Consider the following 20,909-nt stretch of genomic DNA (forward strand, 5'->3'; position numbering starts at 1 on the left):
CCTCTTCTCTTGGCACAGATATCGGCATCGGTGCGGCACGTTTCGCAGGCACGAGGGCGCGAACGGGGTAGAGCGGGCGTCGCGACGCAAGCGAAACAGCGAGATAGAGACGGACGCGCAGTGGCTCGGATCAATTAGGTCAACTTTTACCCGCTTGGGATTTGGGACCGCGAATTTTCCGTTCGGAACCAACCGACCAACGAATGACGACGACCAACGAAATACTGTGAACTGACTCGAGAGAGCTGAAACGACGAGCATCCGCCTATGGACTGCCTTCTGCCAGTGCAAGAAGACCGAGACTGAGCGTTATGGAGCAATGTTTGGACGCATCAGCCCCGCAAGGTAGTTGGTGGGTCCGCCGCCGGCCCAGAGGAGAGTTTCTGGCTGGGTACGGTCCAGTGTCTCATTCATTGTTGCAGTTGGAGCCGTTTGTAGCCACCACACACCGCGAACATCAGCCAGCCGGCCCGTTTCAGCGAAGTTGGTCGGGCATTGGACCACTGGGCTATGACAACAATAACAAACCGCTGTAGGTAGGGTGGGACAGGCCAAAGCGCACCCCTGGGTTAAAATGGCCCCGGGTGGTTTTGATTAGCTTTCCCATCATGAATTCGTGAATTTAGTTCAGTACTGAAACTAGCATTTCGGCACATAAAGTCCCAGAATTAGTAATGGGAAAGCAACGAAAAATCGCACGGGGTCATTTTACCCCTGGGGTCCATTATGGACTGTTCTCCCCTATCTACCCTATAGCTCCCCTCTTTGGTACAATGCAATGAAAGCGTCACTACTGCGACGACGTGTAAAATGGTGATGCAGCAGAACTGGTACAGTTGCACTATCGGTACCGATTGGATGGATGCTTTGGGTGATCCGGTGGTAAATTGGGTAAACGTTGATGGTAGTTGCTACATTGTGATGGACTGCGTTTCTAGGAATCGCCAACAGTTTTCCAATTAAAGTGGACACTGTTCGATGGTTCCTGGAAAGATATGAATATGTTGAATCAGTTAGCTGTTATGTTTTGTGGAGGTCTCAGATAGCCTACGACACGTTTTTACCAAGCCGTAGTCTTCTTTAACGTTAGCTCAGTGCATCCGTAGTAGACTTTCAAAAAGATTAGTCTCTATAAATGCAAACATAGAACAAATCATGCAAATTTAGGTTAACTTCAATGACTTCCAATGGCAAATTAAGCAAAATTTCAATGACTCAACTCAATGTTTAGCTACTAGTTTGAAACATAACTTACTGTTTCTGAGGTGATTTGAGTAAAACTCTATTAATTTTGTTTGTTTCTAATTCCCACTGAACCCTATTGAACTACATCCCGATCAAACATTAGTCCCACAAACCCTGAATAGTTCTCCTTCCGATGACAGCCCAACACGCTGATTAAACGCTGAATAAGCGATTTGTTAGCCTGAATAAGCTCTTACTTCAAGTGCTTGTTAGGAAGCGCCTTTCTTGTGTAATGCTACATTGCTTAATTTCATATTCACTATCACAGATGCAATTGGAGGATATGAGGAGCATTGATTGGCGGGCGATTTTTTAACGGGGCTAAATAAACATTTGTCAAAATAGGATATGCGTAGGTTTGTTTATTCATGAATGTAGTTCGAAGATTATTATTTTTTCGTTGCTAAATATTGGACCACTCAAGTGACCGTAGCACCAGGTGCCGCCAGGCACTGCCCACCGAATATTCCTTAGCGGCGTGGGTTCCACTGCTCGCCCATGTGATGTGAACACAGAACAAACAATTTTTTCTCTTATTTTTAGATACATTTCCAATCTACGTAAGCAGGCATGGAAAATCATTTACATTCATTTCATGCATTCATTTACATTCATGTCATGTATTCATTTACATTCATTTGCCTCTAACTTTTTTCAACAACAGCATTCCACAAATTAAAGTAAATAGCTTTTGTAGGTTTTGTTATTAGCTACATCTTTTGCACATAACTCAAATCTGTATCTCTTATGCATCACGAACTAGAGTGGGCAGAACTTGTTCCTGTTTTTCGGGGAATGTAAAATACATTCACTGAAAAACAGTAGTGGCTTCTGTTCGCTCTGGTTCATCATGCACAAGAGATACGGATTTGAGCTGTTAACAAAAATTTTAGTTATTAACAAAGCCTACAAGAACCCGGTTCTGGAAGTAGCGTCGGCCTCCCAGCTGGAGTTGTTGAAAGCATTCTTGACGTCGATCGTTATCACGGCGTAATATCGATCTCCTCTCCACTTCTGTTTGTTCTCCTTCTCTGCTCTTTCGACAACTGTCTGAATTGCATCCCTTTTGATTTGGTGACTTCGTCGTTATCTCCCTCTCCGTCTCCGTACGATGTAGGTGGCCAGGTCGTTGGATCGTGCTTACACAGCAAAAAAATTATTTTAATATCACATCAAAGTGGATGCACTTCAATCGTGTCAAAAATATGGTGTAATATCACTTGCCAAAAAGGGCAAAATTATTATTAATACAGTGCATGTGCTGACAATATGTTGCTTTTACTGCATTTGTTTATTTGTGTGGCCATAAAAATTACATGAGATTTTCGACATGATTGAAGAGCATCCTCTTGGATGTAATATTAAAATTTATTTTTTGCTGTGAAGAGAAAAGTCCAGCAGCGTCTCGATCCAGTTTCCTGTTGTGTAATATTACGTTTATACGATGTACATCGATTTTGCGAAAAAAATTACATCCATTGATGTAATATTGTATCTGGTTTTTGCTATTACATCATTATTTCATACATCAGCTTGAATTACGTTGATCGATATTACATTTTTTTTTTGCTGTGTAGCTCCAGTTTCCTCGGCATGGTCGTGTCAACTCGTCTTCCACTTCAGGTCGCAAGTTATCGTCTACTGTATTGCCACAGGATTCCTTTGGCCGATGCCCCTATCGGATTGCCTGATGGTCACTATGGGTACATCCTTCACACACTTTCCAATTCATGTTTGCCACCAGCGATGGACTGCAGTTCGCATAAAGTGACGTCGATAATGGATTCTGTGCGAAAAGTGCTGGTGGTGCTTTTATTGAACAGCCTAATTTCCAGTTTCGCCAGACCATCCAGCAGAATGTGCCCTCTTGCGTTGGTACATCTGTTTCCCCACTCCACTGCCTAAGCATTGAAGTCTCCTCCGATGACTACCGACTTCGTCTGATCAGCTCTTCGGTAAGTCCCACCAGTGTCTCGTGGAACTGCTCCATCGTCCATCGGGTGCGTAGCAACTGCATTTGAATATTCCGTTAATTCACGAAACCTTCTTCTTGAATGGGTTATCTGCCCATAACTTGTATTGCAGCCATCCCACTCGATACAGCTGTGCAGTGTGGCAATAATTGAGGTTTATTTGAGTTACCTATGTTATTGTTGCGACAAAACAATTAAGTGTCATTTGGAGCGAGATGCTTGATAATTCATGCTTAAAAACCAAAAAGTTCAGCAAAATTTTCAGTCTGACAAAATCGGGAAAAAGAGCTGACAAAATCGGGGGTTGACAAAATCGGGAGCTGACAAAATCGAGAAAGCACTGTACTGATTTAAAAAAGAAAATCGGGGACAATTTAATAATAATGTCAATTTTTTCAAACGAAAAATTTAGACAAAAGTGTGCACCAAAAATCGATTTTTTTGAGATATCGAAAATCGGCTTAGTAAGCAGATGGAAAAAATAGTTTAGAATATATCGACAGTGACAGTTGTTAATAACTCGCTTGCATTAACGTTTCTCAGTGCGTTTGCTGTTGCATTTGATAGCCAATACAACCTGTTACAGCACTACATTGAACAAATTCCAGAAAATTGATTCGCTTAGCTGAAGCATTGTAAAGAAAAAAAATCGATGAAGAGAATCGATCATCGCGTTTACGCCCTTATGTATGCTCACTGTTGATATTATTTCAAACGGATGAAAAGTTTTTGAGATATCACAAACGCCAACATGAAAAATCATCTCACTGCGTCCTAGCAAGAAGTACGGTCGACTTGTTTCGCGCTCCGTTGTTTTGGAAGTTTTCTCAGTATTCGCTGGATATAAATTATCAGTTTTTTTCTCACTAAGTGACTCCTGGCATAGTTCCCGGTAAATTGTTCGAATAGTGAGTTTTTTTTTTTAGTAAATACTGTGATTTCGGAAAGATTAATCCGTGCGATTGGTAATTTGCAAACCAATTTGGGCATCATCGTTGCGTGGTCACGCATACCTGCTCACGTATCATCATCATCGAGTGTGAGCACCCGTCTCTTCATCTACATCGTTCATCAATCATCGTGCGCCTGTGTGCGCTGAGTGCCGCGCCTTGATCAAGTGCACCACAGCGAAGGTCATCCACGCTGCGCGTCGCTTCCCAGCCATCCACGCTCGGTGGTAGTAGTATAGGATTATCAGATAAGTTTTTGTTTTTGTTTTTTCTTTTCCTTCCCCATTAGTTAAATTTTTATTTTGTGTTTTTGTATTTGTAGTGTTTTCTGTGTATTGTGTCTGTGCGAGTTTCAGTGGTAGAGCGTTTTGCGCTCCCACCTGTACGACAAAATGGAAGTTTTGTCGGAAGACGACATGGATGACCAATCATCTAAACATCATAAACTTCGTGTTTCCGTCTCTAACCTTAAGCAAGCTAATGAGATTGCTGTCTCCCAGCTCTTTACGCTAGAGTATAGAGTTTACATCCCAGCTCGCGATGTGGAGATTGAAGGTGTGGTTACCGAAGCGAGTCTGACCCCCGAGATCTTGGTGGTTGGCCGTTTCAAGAACCCCTTGCTTCCCCCTGTGAAGATACTGGATGTCCAAAAACTGGGCTCAGTATCTGTCAGCGAGGGTAAAAAGAGTTTTACCCCCACAAACTCGTATCGTGTAACCTATTCTGCTTCAGCTTTTCCTCACTACATCGAGCTGGGAAAACTTCGACTACCTGTGCGTTTGTTCGTACCCCGGGTCATGAACTGCCAAAACTGTAAGCAGTTGGGACATACGGCCTCCCACTGTGGCAGCAAGGCACGCTGTTCCAAATGCGGGGAGAAGCATGAGGATGGCGCCTGTGCAGCTACTGTACTAAAATGCGCTCTCTTAAGGAACGTTCCAGGCGGTCTTTTGCAGAAATGCTTAAGACAGCCAAGCCATCGACCAACGACGCAAATCGCTTCGCTCTTTTGTCAGATGACGAGTCTGACTCTGACTTGGCTGAGGAGGGAATTCCTTTCAGTTTTCCGGAAGTTTCTTCACGGAAACGAAGACGCATCCGTTCACGGATAGTCGCTGATCAGGAACCTCAAACCAGCTTGCACAAATCAAGGAGTGATGGAAAAAAGAAAGTTTCAACTCCTCCTGGTTTCCGAACAACTGACTATATCCAGGATTTTCCACCACTCCCGGGGACATCAGAAACCCCTGATGCTCCATTTTTAAGAACAGAAGCCCCTTCTTCATCTGGGTTGTTCTCATTTGATGACATTGTGGACGGTATCCTCAAGTACCTCTATATTTCAGATCCTCTGAAAAGCATTGTTCTGGCAATGCTTCCTACTGTGAAGACCCTCTTGAAGCAATTAACATTGAAGTGGCCCCTCCTTGCAGCAATCATTTCCTTCGATGGATAATTTTCCAAACGAGGTCGGGGATTTGATCACTGTTCTACAGTGGAATTGTCGAAGTCTTATACCTAAGTTAGATAAAAGAGTCTAGTTTTTAGTTCTCAATAATGATTGTGATGCATTTGCTCTTTGTAAAACTTGGCTCTCTTCAGATATCAATCTTCCTTTTTATGATTGGATCGTGGGGATCAAAAAGTGCCATTCCTTCTATAGAGTGAATCTTCCACAATTTCCAGGCATTGAAGTTGTCGCATGTCAGGCTATTATTAAAGGTAAAAGCCTTTGTATTGCCTCTGTTTATATTCCTCCTAGAGCCGTTGTTAATCGAAAACAACTTTCGGATATCTGTTCGGTACTTCCTGCTCCACGGTTGATTATGGGAGATTTTAATTCCCACGGTACAGGCTGGGGGGAACTGTATGGTGACAACCATTCTACTTTTATATATGACCTCTGTGATAACTTCAATATGACAATTCTTAACAATGGAGAAGTAACACGTTTGGCTGGTCCATCCTCAAATGGAAGTTAATTAGACCTCACACTTTGCTCTAACTCATTATTGTTGGATTGCACGTGGAATGTGATCCAAGATCCCCACGGTAGTGATCACTTGCCGATCAAAATTTCGATTGCCAGTGGTTTCAATCTGTCGGAATCCGTTAACGTCGCGTACGACCTCACCCGTAATATCGATTGGACAACGTTCAAGACCGCGATAGAGGAAGCCGTGTCGTCGGTAGAAAGGCTTCCACCGTTGGAGGAATATAACTTCCTCTCCAATTTGATCTTGGACAGCGCGCTTCGAGCTCAAACTCGGCCGGTTCCTGGAACGTCTTTCCGTAGGAAACCTCCTTCCCCTTGGTGGGACCACCAATGCACTGAGGTTTATCGTAAAAAGTCCGACGCGTTTAAGCTTTTCCAGAAACGTGGAACACCCGTGCATTTCGAAGCGTACTCGGCTCTTGAACGCGAACTCAAGAGCCTCATCAAAGCCAAGATCCGCGGATACTGGCGGCAATTCGTGGACGGATTATCGCGCGAAACGTCGATGAATACGCTTTGGAACGCGGCGCGAAGGATGCGTAACCGGTCTTCGAACAACGAGAGCGAGGAGTACTCAGATCGTTGGATTCTCAAGTTCGCGCGAGAAGTATGTCCTGATTCCGTGCCAACACAGATGATTCCTCGCAAAACAACGAATTCGGTAGATGAGATCAGTCAGCCTTTTACAATGCTGGAGCTCTTACTCGCGCTCCTTTCGTGTGGCAATTCGGCTCCGGGGGCTGATAGAATCAAGTTCAACTTGTTGAAGAACCTCCCAGACGTCGCTAAGAGGCGCATGTTGAACTTGTTTTGTCAGTTCCTGGAGCTCAATATTGTTCCGGATGATTGGAGGCAAGTGAGAGTTATAGCCATTAAAAAGCCTGGAAAACCCGCGTCAGATCATAACTCGTATCGTCCCATCGCGATGTTATCGTGCATTCGAAAATTGTTGAAGAAAATGATCCATTTTCGCTTGGAAAAATGGGTTTAGACGAACCACCTACTCTCAGATACTCAATTTGAATCCTGATGAATGTGGGCGTCTTAGTGGAATACCTGCAGTGTTTGAAGTTTTCACTGTTCACTGAATAATTCACGTGTATTTCCGCAACCGTTGGACCCCCATGTGTCAGTAAACTAAACTGATTTCCTTGTATCGGCGAGACGACGAATCATGGCACATAGAGAAACAGAGAAAAATAAATCTTGCTGCATCGATGATCAAATACGTTCACACAAACGATTTACTACTGACGGTATCATCGAAAGAATCTTTATATTCGTGTGTACCATTCGGCATGGATTGTGTGCGTTAGTTTCTGTTCATGATACATCTGCGTATCGCAGTATAACACTGGCGAATGGTTCATATTCAGCAACATGTAATGACACTGAATATGGATGGTCAAAAGCTGTTGCATAAAGTGAACATTAACTTTTCACATCGAATTACGTGGGCTATTGGGGGAGATTTTGTATTGCCAGGTTCCTAATTTTGCGTACATATACTAGCCATTATAAATCCATTGTAATACTATATTGCTGAAAACTTTTTCAGAGGATTTCCAACAAAACATAATCCCTAGTACCCCTCATGATCTTGACTGGATTTTCTTTATTGGTCGGGATGTTAAGGCGTCGTCCACTGTTGTGGTGATGTGGCATGTGGCCTCTCATTCCACAAAACACGCATGCAACCTCGATTAATGTCAGACACCCACTGCCCCACTACTGTGGCGGCGATGTGGCGTGTCAAAACATTATGCTGAAACATTGCATATGGCGAACGTCAACATGATTTTAGTCAAGTTAGTTTCTGATATGGCGGCGGAGTGGCATCTGCTAGCATGGTAAAAAAGCTTGTCGAGGTTTGTATTACGCCACATTACATCCACATGATCTTTTGGCATGTTGTATGATGCCGCACCGTCCCCACAACAGTGGGCGCCTCGTCTCGTGTCCGCGGTACGTTGTTCTAGAGTTTTTATTTTCGATTACACGAGTGAATCCCGCAAATTTAATACACGTATCATGTGGAAATTTGATTTAATTGGTTCCAAAATAGAATACCCCGTGATCCCGGCGATATAGGATGTTACTGTGTTCGGCAAACATTTTCAGGTGACTAAGATCTTTCCGATGGTGGACATATAAGTTCAGAGTTCAGTCACTAGAAGGCGTAAGTGTATATATGAGATTTTGTATGAGCCATTTATATCTCATGAACCAGACATTCATGGAAATTACAATCCTCAACAATGCTTTTTTTTCCCCGGTGGACAAGGCCTTCTACATGAAGAACAGGTTAATTGCGAATGCTCTTGTTACGCGACTCTATTGTATATGTGCTTTATCACAAGATCCTGACTTACTTGGAAAATACAGTCTTCTACATAGTTGGTAAGCTAACCAAGTCCTTTCAAATGATGGACAATACACTCTTAGAAATTATCGCCGACTTCGGTAATTTTTACCGAAATCTGAACAGCTGAACTTTTCTATAAAATTTATGCAATTCAATTCAATTGCTTTTCAGCTACCGTTCCGATTCAAATTTCGGACGATTCAAATTTCGGACACTTTCATTTTTAATTAAATATTACATCCAGTTAGAAACAAAGTAATAATGTTAGATGATCGCGGAGGGCACTAGTCAAAAAAATTTAAAATTTACAAGACATGTGGATCATATTCGACCGAGATAATCAACTTTTAAAAGTGTCCGAAATTCGAGTTTAAGTGTCCGAAATTTGAATCGGCACGGTACTTTGAGACTAAATCTCCACTAAAATGACAAGATTTGATAATTTGAACAAGGTTGAAAAAGTTTTGACATTATTTTCAAATTCAATAGCCTTTAAAATGAAGGTCAAAGTTTTACAGAACGTTCAGCTGTTCTGATTTCGGTAAAATTTAACGAACACGGAAACAAATGTTAAAGTGTGTAAGTGTGTATGATACATGCACAAGCTCTTACGTACACTGCGCTAGTGTACGTAAGAGCTTATGCATGTATCATAGCTCAAGATTTTGGCATTTTGAGAAATAACTGTTCACTGCTAAGTTGTTCAGATGGCCAAGGTCACTGCAAAGTTGTCCAAAAAATATATGAAAACTTTCCCGAAGACACCTAATGAAAATAGAAGCTTCGAAAATACGGGCACCGATTCTTCTAGCGGGACAAACAATAAAACGCATAGTTTCCTACTGTTGCTCAACGCTGGAAAGCTGTAAAATTTATTAAGGTCTTATAAATAATAGGTTAGATAATTATAATTTAAAGAACTCACATCTTCAGTGATTATTCATAGCGAATAAGTAACGCAATTAGTTACTTATTTACTACGCCCGTACTTTCGCTTCTAATTACCATATCACTTCTATTTAGGTTGTCATCATAGCGAAAGCACGGTATCTCCTTACCTATAAACAAAAAGCACTCACTATAGACTATAGTGCACTTAGACTCATGCGATGTTCTTGGTGAGGGGTGAGTCGATGCGTTTTCACGCAACACTCCCTCCCGTAACACTTCAACATCACGAAGTTTTACCAGTCCATTCGGCGAACAATATTAACGTTAACACTCAGCTTTTAGATCGATGACGGAAGAACATCAAGTGTGTTGTTGAACCAAGTAACATACACGCGAGAAACTTTGAGACAAGGATCACTGGGTTGCTTATATTCAAACGTTGCGAGTAGATCGACTGAGTTGGATGAATTGCTGTCACAGGATCCCGTTGAGTCCAATCCCTCGATGTGTAGGTAATGATTAAACCACAGTTGAGTGCGTATCTTCGGTGTCTGTGATCCAATGAGCTGTGTGATCGTCATTGGGTCCGCAGGATTTAGGTTAAGTATGCGGTCAAGCAGGTACAATATGGGAACTGTTGGTCAATAAATTTACTCACACTAGCAACGTGAATCTTTGAGCACATTCTAAGTTCGCTGGTGTAATTATAGACACTTTCTACATACAGTTCCATGCTACGTATGAAGATCTTTACAGTAATGAAAATAGAAGCTTCGAAAATACGGGCACCGATTCTTCTAGCGGGACAAACAATAAAACGCATAGTTTCCTACTGTTGCTCAACGCTGGAAAGCTGTAAAATTTATTAAGGTCTTATAAATAATAGGTTAGATAATTATAATTTAAAGAACTCACATCTTCAGTGATTATTCATAGCGAATAAGTAACGCAATTAGTTACTTATTTACTACGCCCGTACTTTCGCTTCTAATTACCATATCACTTCTATTTAGGTTGTCATCATAGCGAAAGCACGGTATCTCCTTACCTATAAACAAAAAGCACTCACTATAGACTATAGTGCACTTAGACTCATGCGATGTTCTTGGTGAGGGGTGAGTCGATGCGTTTTCACGCAACAACACCCATTCACGGATTTTTCATACTTTGTAGTTGGCGTGATTGACCATTTTATGGATAATCCGGATCATCTGGACAACTTGTTTGTGGCCTCCAGTGTGCATAATTTGGCCTCAATGCCAAATTCAGTGAGATAACACATCAACAAGTACTTTCGCAAAAAACATGGAGCTTTAGGAACAGTTTAATTTATTTACCTCTTTTACGGATGCTCCCGATCTTCCGGAGGACCAGTCTGTGATCATCAATATTATGGCCACAATATGAAATTAATTCGAAAAACACATCAACAAGTGTGTTCGCAAAAAAAAATGGAGCTCTAGAAACAGTTTAATTAATTGACCACTTTTACGCATGTTCCGGATCTTTCAATGGACCAGCCTTAGCTCTCCAGGGTACATATTTGGACCAAAACCCCATATTTTTTCATAAAACTCACCAATAAGTGCTTCCGCTAAAAACTGCGCAGCTCTAACTCCAATTTCATGAATTTACTACTTTTACGGATGTTACGGTGCCCCGCTGGAAGACACATTGTACCAAAAGGAGGACAGTTAACAATTTCCCCGAAGATACCAGGAAGTTATCTATTCATATAACTTTAATATCAGAGTTTATCAGAGTTTTATCGACTGTATATAGATTTAGTTTCATTCATTTTAAACCGACCATGACATTGATCCGTGTTCACAATAATTAAAAACTAACTAATAGCGGATTCGTTTATTATTCAGTTCCAACCTGGATCGGCTATCAAGATTGGGTCTGCTTGTTTTCTGACAAACGTCAGTTTGCTCGTTTGTTTTTAAAACCTAGCTCAGGTTGAGGTTAACACTGACAAAAAGTTCGGTTTCGCACTGGGTTGGAACTGGTGTTAACCCCGATAATAAACGAATTCGCTATAACTTATCCGCGTTCCATTTCTTCGATTATTTCTTCCCTTATTCGCTCGTAAGGTACCGCAGGACGAAGGAATGTTTCTTATGTACCTAGCTGCGCTGTGCTACTGCCAGAGTTGGTGCGGTAGAAAGATGACGTTTGCGATTCCTTATGTATCATCCTCTGCTTTGTACGGATCTGTACGGCAGTGTTGTGCGGTAGACACGAAGAGAAGATATGTGCAGTCCAAAGTTGTATACAATCATTGAACGCATTATTCGGTGAACTGTTGAGATCGTTTTTTTTTTGTGCAACCATCGTTCTTCGTTTCGTTCATTCATTTGGTGCTACAAAACTGAATACTCTTATTCGGCAAAGGTGTCTGACACTTCACTCATTTGTGAATATCTATTCATGACCAGTTACGAACCTGACACACGGTAGTTCAATGGCATGTTGACAGATTTCCAAACACTGAATACCTGTATAATGAGAGAGAGAAGGATTAGTATTTTCCATTTAATTCCACTACTTTATTTGCTTATCCTTGACAGATACGCGTATTTCGTCTACAATGTGCAGACTTCTTCAGTGTCTTGTACCAATACTCGACTCTCGAGTCGAGTATTAGTACAATACACTGAAGAAGTCTGCACATTGTAGACGAAATACGCGTATCTGTCAAGGATAAGCAAATAAAGTAGTGGAATTAAATGGAAAATACTAATCCTTCTCTCTCTCTCATTATACTCAATTTGGTTTCCGTAGGGGCAAGGGAACGAACGACTGTCTCGCGTTGCTTTCCACAGAAATTCAGTTGGCTTTTGCTAAAAAAGAGCAAATGGCTTCTGTCTTCTTGGATATTAAGGGGGCTTTTGATTCAGTATCGGTTGAAGTCCTTTCAGACCAACTCCACGCCTGTGGCCTTCTCCATTAATTAATAACTTTTTGTACAATTTGCTGTCAGAGAAACATATGAGCTTTTCTCATGGAAACTCTACAGCTTCTCGATTTAGTTACATGGGTCTCCCCCAGGGCTCATGTTTAAGCCCCTTTTGTATAATTTCTACGTCAGAGAAATTAACAATTGTCTAAGTGACAACTGCACGTTGAGACAACTTGCAGATGACGGTTTAGTGTCAATGACAGGGCCCAAAGGGGTCGACCTGCAAGGACCCTTACAGGATACCTTAAATAATTTGTCTACTTGGGCTATCGAGCTAGGTATCGAATTCTCCTCGGAGAAAACTGAGTTGGTCGTTTTTTCTAGGAAGCATAACCCAGCACAACCAATGCTTCAACTTTTGGGTAAGCCGATCACTCATTCCATGTCTTTCAAATATCTTGGGGTCTGGTTCGATTCCAAATGCACCTGGAGATCCCACATTGAGTATCTGCGACGAAAATGCCAACAAAGGATCAACTTTCTTCGAACAATTACCGGAACGTGGTGGGGAGCCCATCCGCAAGATCTTCTAACGTTTTACCGGACAACGATTTTATCTGTTTTAGAGTACGGTGGTTTTTTTTTTTTTTTTTTTTTCTTTATTAAAGAGACTTTTAGCCTGGGGCTGGTTCGTCTCTGAGTACGGTAGTTTTTGCTTCCAGTCAGCGGCTAAAACGCACATCATCAAACTGGAACGGATCCAGTATCGCTGTCTTCGTATCGCGTTAGGATGCATGCACTCGACTCATACGATGAGTCTCGAAGTGTTAGCGGACATGTTGCCACTCTCTGATCGGTTTTCGGAATTATCCCTCAGGCTCCTCACCCGTTGTGAAATTATGAACCCACTCGTTTTATGTCATTGTACTACGTGTACATAACACTGGATGTCAGCTTTTCACAGCATAATCCTCATCGTGTATGCTTCTCCGACTTCGGCAATTCAGTTAGTTTTGATTTATCTATGACGCAAGAGATTCGCAGAATCCCAGAACATCATCGTTCCATGATTGCTCCGTCATTATACATTGCAAAGTTTGGCCAAGTTGATTCCGCAAGATCGTTCTTCACAGATGGATCACTAATAGAGGCATCCGCCTGATTTGGTATTTATAACGAATTTCATATCGCCTCTCGAATGCTTCAAGCTCCTTGTTCCCTATATGTTGCTGAACTGGCGGCAATACATTATACGCTAGAAACTATCACCTCACTTGCACCAGATCATTATTTTATTTTTACGGATAGTCTCAGTTCTGTCGAGGCTATTCGCTCCATGAGGCCGGCAAAGCGCTCTTCGTATTTTCTCATGAACATACGAGAGCTTTTAAGTGCTTTATCTTTAAGATCTTTTGTCATCACCATTGCATGGGTCCCATCTCATTGCTCGATTCCGGGCAATGAGATGGCGGACTCACTTGCTAAGGTGGGCGCTATAGAAGGCGATATTTACGGTCGAAAAATCGCTTACGATGAATTTTTCTTCATTTATCGTCAACAGTCACTCGTCAGCTGGCAGAATAAGTGGAGTGAAGGGAGGTTGGGACGATGGCTATATTCGATCATCCCTAAGGTGTCGAAGAGTCATTGGTTCAAGGGGTTGGATGTGGGTCGAGACTTCATTCGTATGATGTCTCGCCTCATGTCCAATCACTACTCGTTAAACGCTCACTTGTTCCGTGTTGGGCTGGGGGACAGCAATCTCTGTGAATGTGGGCAAGGTTACCAGGACGCCGATCATATTATTTGGTCTAGTGCAGAGCATCGTGGAGTCAGATCAGAGATGTATGATTCCCTTCGGGCTCGAGGTAGACAACCTAATGTTCCAGTTCGGGATATTTTGGGTAGACGCGATCTGGTGTTTATGCCACTTATATATGTTTACTTTAAGAATATTAACCTTAGATTGTAAGTTTGATTAACCTTGTGTTTAGTTTGTATTTTGTACGTGTGGTTTTTTTTTATGTTTGTTTTCAAGATAAATAGAAATAAGTTCATGTTTTAGGATTAATTAAATATTTGTATCGTAAACCACATTTCAAACCTCCTTCTCCCTCTTCCCAACCAAAAAAAATGTACATCTCCACTAACCTCGAGACAACCGCGAGTATCCGGTTCAGCTCCTTTAACTTTAAATATAAGGCATCAATAATGTAGAACGAAAATGATAACTCGGCTCTGGAAAGTTTATTCGATTGAGCTTGTACAAATAAAGTAATTAATAAAATAAAAACTTGAAAAATCATGTTTCGAGAAAAACGCGTTTGAAGTTTTGAGACGTCGGAGCGCGAGCCAGGACTTTGGTTCGCGTTTTCGCCTTTTACTTTCGAACGGAATGTTGGACGGACCTCGGGTAAAGTTTCCCATAAAATAGACTTAAAAAACGATTTTTTTTTTAAAGTTACAGAGAGTACTACCCCCTTAAGCCAATATAGACCGATTTGTAAAGTCATCTTGCTTAAATATTCTATATAATTTTCCATTAGTTCACTTCTGGCCAAACAAGGTAGGTTTATATTCAGTTTTGGTAATTTTCAAATGAAGATTACAACTTAGCTCAGTTTCGTTAACGCTAGACATTCTGAAATAATTCTGAATGCTGAATTACATTTTCTCGCTTGTAGCTTGTAACTAGTCCAACAGATGTTTTTTTTTAACATCCTAATATTGCGCGATATGGAAACCAAAAATCCGGCGAAATTCCGTCAACTAATAGCTTATTTCACTGTAATGTTTCGAATATGTTTCAACCACAAACAATTTTTTTATGGAGAATTTTATCAGGTCTTACGAACTCCGCTTCCATTTGCATTTCTTATCGAAAAAAAAAAAAATACTCAACAAATTTCGTTTCGTGAATTCCATTGAATTTGGAAGGGTATAACAATTTCGTTCGGTTCGGTATCGACCTGAACAATTTCCACGTGCATGACGATGGCTACACTTCTGTTAGTGGCGAGCTTTATAAGTTTCAGATCATTATCATCGGTTACCGTATCTAAGCTTTCTGATCCAATATCCAATATATAGAGGTCGGATCGCCCGACCCAACCTCTGCACTGTATTCTCCAATAGCAATAAGCGCGTTGACATATGAATTTAAAGCTTTTCCTAGTTGTATTCATAAAACCCGTACGTTTCATAACCAAAATTGCACCAATATGAGCACGTCTTTATTTTTAAACTGATCCAAAGTTCAAGATTGCTCTCGTGAAAGAGTGACTACCCCTCAGTCTCACCCACCCAAAAGTAGGCTCCACTATGTGCACCATCAGCGCAAAATTGTTTTTGAATTTGTACAATAGCCAAAGCAATCTGCCAGTCGCTTCAAGACTCCTGCCGCCGCTGCTGTCGGATCAGTTCACCTTCATCGGCGTTTAGCCAATATTGCGCCACATACCTACTTGCATGCACACACTCAAACATTGGTGCGTTGTTATGTGTTATTTTCATTGCATTTCGCTACTTTTCTTTCTGCATTTTTGCTTATACTCAATCACTGCACTACGCTGCTAGTGCTGCTGCATCACATCGTATGTAGATACCTATCCAGAAGAAAGTGCACCGATTGATCGGACGCTGCGACGCCAGCGTTCTGGCTCGTGCCACGCTAGACGACGACGACGACGACCGTATGGTGCGGTGTATCGACTTGCAAATGAAAGTGCAGTGCGATCAAATGCTTAGCATTCTTCCATGTAGCACCCACCGATACAGCTGTCCGTGTAGCTATGCTAGAAAGCCTAACGAAAGTATGCGGACACATAGTGAAAACATGTCTAGTAGCTGCAAGTGCAGCAGATACCTTTCACATGTACATAGTTCACGTGGGTTGTGCAAAACTATGCAAGCGTTTGGTTAAATTAATTTGTCAGACATGGTGTCAACTTGCTAATGAAAGTACTCGATGGTTTCGTGTTAGGATTATATGGCTTGTAATGGAACCTTTGAAAATATATCCCCTCAGGCTGTCAGCAATGTAGGTATGTACTGCAACTTTGACTCTTTTCACCTAGCTTTTCGAAGCAGAACTTAATGGAGTTTGGGAACAATTTTATCAAATCGAATTCGTTATCTTCAACAGACAATCCAGCCACTCAGAAAATCCAAAATTACTCTATACCTTTGTAGACAAATATGCCCAGGACCCCCTTCCATCCACCACACGGCTGGATCGCCTTCGTCATCGTAGCTAGAGCAGATTGCATTTTTCTCTCACGCTCCACTGCAGCAGCTACGGCGGACTTACGATGGTTGTGGTGGTGCTCTAAAATGCCAGTGAAGCAGCAGTAGCACTGAATGCTGAGAGCACGACCGGGGTAGGCACCGACGTTGCCCGGGTACTCCATTTTGGTGGGGTGTACTCGAGGAAAGACCACGAAAAGCCGTAACCGTAATGATACATAGTAAAAACTATGTTGTACAGAGGCCAACCAGTCTACGTTCGCCCTGATAGATAGGGGTAGTGCGATGAAATGTTCACTCTTTCTCGGGGTGTGCGGAGACACCGTGTGTGTGTGTGTTGTGCCGGCAGTTTCAGTGCTGGCAGAATTGGAAGTTGTGATATGATAATGTAGGTCAAATATCACCAGAATCCAGAAAAATCTAAATTGGTTTTAGATTGTATTAAACACTTCCAGGCCAAATAGCGAAAAATCAAACAAATTTTAATTTTTTCCTCTCCGAATCCCATGAAACTTTGCATAGGGACAAGAAACCAAGTATGTGCTGTAGTTCGACTATTTTGAATCACGCCTATTTGAAAATATATATATTTTTATGATTTTCAAATAATGTTCATTTCAAAGCTAAGTTTGAGATGAACAAGCCTTCGGCTAAAAATGTCTATAATAAAGATTTAAAAAAATTAAAAGCTTAATAAAAATACTAGCTTTTCTGAGATGGAAACAATGGACACTTAAAAATTGAACATTCAAGAAATCTTTTATATTTACGTTTACATTTTTAGAAGTAAAGTGATTTGTTTGTTCAGTTTCCTACAACTTTTTCTCAGAGGTCATTTCGATCAAATGAGCCGTTTTCGTGCTATGATTTATTGAAAATATTGAATACACCATTTAAAAAAAATAGGCATGAGTCAAAATGGCTAAATTCCAGCACAAACTTGGATCATTGTAGCTAGCGAACAAATATGCGAAGTTCCATGAAATTCGTTTTTTGTTTTTTGCTCATTGGTCATTACGAGAAGTTACAAAAACTTTAAGAAACTTTCAGGACCTTGCAGGAGTGTAGTTAAGAAATATTTGAATGGATGCTCCGAGAAATTCAGGACAGTTCCATTAACTTCCGAAAACTTCAGTGATTTCCAGGGGAACTGGTGTCATTCATGGAATTTATGGATTATTTGATGATGCTTTTCGAAGCATTTGATTATGCATTACTTGATCGAAATATGTCCAAACAGATACAAAGATATACGATGAATTTCCATGCATATCTGATATTCTAGGTTCTCCAAATTATCCTGGAGTTCAGATGATGTATTCTACTAGATCAACCAAGAAATTTACAATTTCTATAGTATTTAAATATATCCAAACCGATTCATAGTGTCTGTGATGATCATGCACAACCTATTGCACCAACTGTTCTAGATTCCTCAAATCGACCTGAAGTTCACATGATGTGGGATACTATAGATCATCCATGACTAGGACAATGTCTGTAGTATCGAAATATGTCAAAATATATTCAAAGTGTCTATGTGGATTATGCACGATCTATTTCCAAGCAAACCAGATGTTCGAGGTTCTCCAGATCGTCCTGGAATTTAGATCATGTGTTTTACTACATCATCTTAGACTGAGACAATTTACATAATGTTTAAAACAAATTGAAGGTGACATACACGACCTGTTACTAGTATACCATTCTAGGTTCTCAGAATCATCTTGGAGTTCAGATGATGTGTTATACTAAGCCAACCAAGACTGGAACATTGTCTGTAGTTTCGGAATATGATCACACAGATTCAAAGAGTCCATGTGGATCATGCACAACCTATTGCCATCATTAACATTATATCAGATGTTCTAGGTTCTCAAAATTATCCTGGAGTTTAAATGATGTGACAAGACTGGGACAATGTATGTAGATCTTGTTGAACAAATCATCTGAACTCCAGGATGATTTGGAGAACCTAGAATACCAGTTTGAACATATTCCGATATTACAGAAACAAAGCAAAGAAAATGAACTCTTCGCAGAATCGCTTAATTTCGAGCACTATCATTTTCGTGCAAGTCATTGTGTTTCTTGTTATCGAGTCACGATGAACATTCCTCCTATCAAACATGACTTGAATATCGCATGTTTCGTTTTTCAAGTGCATCAGTTCATTTCATTTGAAGCAAAGACTGCCAAAATGAAAACTGCTTCCTTCGTTTTTTCCACTTTCACTTCAATTTGCGGCTTATTCGACTTATCATGCGACGCGTTAGGCATCAAAATATAGTACCCGGATAGTATTCGCATAATATCGGTTGCCGATAGGGATGGCATCCGGATTATGTTTGGTAATAAAATGTTATTTTATATCAAACGAAAATAAAATTAACGAGGCCATTCTGGAGGCCAAGATGGCGGCATTCAGGCTCAAGAAAAGTCTCAAATACCCTACAATATGAGTATTTTCGGAACAAGGACAACGCGTACATGCCGACAATCTATATCTGACGCCAATTTGGAATCCATGATGGTGGCCATCGGTTTTCAGAATAAGTGTGAAAAACTCTAAAATATTGGTATTTTCGGAACGGGAATGAATCGTAGATGCCGCAAATCGATATTCGACACCATTTTGGAATCCAAGATGGCGGCCATTGGGCTTCAGAAAAACTTCAAGGGACAGCCCTATGGGGTTGTACGCAATAGTGACGCAGGACTACGTGGTCTTATATAATAAATGTTATTTGTTAACTGCAACAGAAGCTTGTGTTTTGTGTTGGAATAGGAATTTGAGTATGGTTCTCTCTGTTTACACTCTTTAGTATGACTATGATTGCCCTGAAAAGAACCTTTTGATATGAATTTTCGTTAGGATATGTTCAGAAATTTAACTCTTTTGGAAAATCTTGGTGGCCCTGAAAAGGGCTGATGGTAGTGCAGGTTTATAGCTTTTGGAAGATGATGATGACATGTAGGCAGCTGGATCAGCAAATCGAACAGGAGAATCCCATATTCTCCCGGCTGCTGCTGAACACGGCTTGACTAGATGGCTGCGACGGGATGGACGGACGCAGTGAAGGATACCTGAGAGATGCAAAGATACTACAGGGAAAGCCTGTGATGCGATTCAATAAATAATACGGCACTGGACATCGAACGAAACACTAGATGCTAAAAACACCACCAAATGGGAGGAGCTTCGGTCAGCTACTGTATGGACGAAAGCAACGCTTAAGGACATATCAGCTGAAGTTCCTCCTCTTTTTACGGTTTTGTCGCTCGTCAATCGGACATTACAAAATAATCATTTTTCGAATGCTAGAAAATCATGCCCCACCCATTTTGGGTATTTTGTCATACATATCAGTGTCCACCCAGCTAAAGCTCCTCTCTTTTTTAGTTTTTCTCCTTAAACTCCTTCTCTCAACCAGGCTTGCTTCCACTCACTTGCTATAAAAACATGATTTTCTGAATTTTGAAATTATTAGCTGTTATAATCATATTTTGTACTTGTTAGATACAAGAAGAGGTTGAAAGGCAAGTGTTTGACACATGAAATCTGTCAAGTTCGCTTTAAGATAGTCACAATCAGCAATTTTCCGACTCGCGAGCGCTCACTCTGAGTGAACGTTCACGAATCATAAAATCGCTTATTGTAACACTCTGGTAGCGAAATTGACAGGTTATATGAGTCAAACACTTGCCTTTCAACCTCTTCTTGTATCTAACAAGTTCAAAATATCATTTTAACATCTAATGATTTCAAAATTCAGAAAATCATTTTTTTATAGCAAGTGAGTGGAAGCAACCCTGCTCTCAACAAGTTGGTAAATCTTAGCCTTTAGCAGAATGACGCTTAACACTTTTTTCGGCGAATTTATGATCCTGTTTCACGTCATGGTTCTTCTCTATGCCTGTTCCGATAATGAGCACTTTTATTTATTTTCTCTACTGCACCTAATCAAACGAGTAGAAATAAAAAGGGATGTCGGTTACGCGCTCGAATAATTGAAAATTCGATTAATATTTAATCAAATAGCAGGAAAAATCTCTACGATGAATTGTTAATCGAATAATTGAACTTTTAGGCATCTCTAGAAAATAAAGTAATTTCATGTTTTTGGTGTTCCTTCAGAAATGTCGAACAGCAGAATTGCAACCAGCAAGTGTAGCCCAAGAACCAAAAGCGGTGCGATGCTAGTTTTCATTACTATGAGGACGACTGAATTAAGGGGCTTAGAAGCAGAGGGCTGAACGTCATTTCTCTTCATCGATTTTCTCTTTTGACAATCATGGCTTCACTAACCTATTTCGCACTATTTCTGCTATGCTCTTT

General features: G+C 40.9%; 1 protein-coding gene across 1 annotated transcript in view; it reads right to left on the minus strand.

Annotated features, from left to right (window-relative positions):
• Positions 1–410: 410 nt before the first annotated feature.
• LOC135710468 (uncharacterized) overlaps positions 411–20,909 on the minus strand; it is a 56,974-nt gene continuing 36,475 nt past the window's right edge. Inside the window, exon 4 of the mRNA XM_065233057.1 lies at positions 411–530. Within this exon, the coding sequence (XP_065089129.1) occupies positions 411–530 (120 nt within the window). The remainder of the gene's footprint in view (positions 531–20,909) is intronic.

Source organism: Ochlerotatus camptorhynchus, unplaced genomic scaffold, assembly GCF_037179485.1.
Source record: "Ochlerotatus camptorhynchus isolate MF236.1 unplaced genomic scaffold, CSIRO-AGI_Acam_v1.1 ptg000387l, whole genome shotgun sequence".
Classification (NCBI taxonomy): domain Eukaryota; kingdom Metazoa; phylum Arthropoda; class Insecta; order Diptera; family Culicidae; genus Ochlerotatus; species Ochlerotatus camptorhynchus.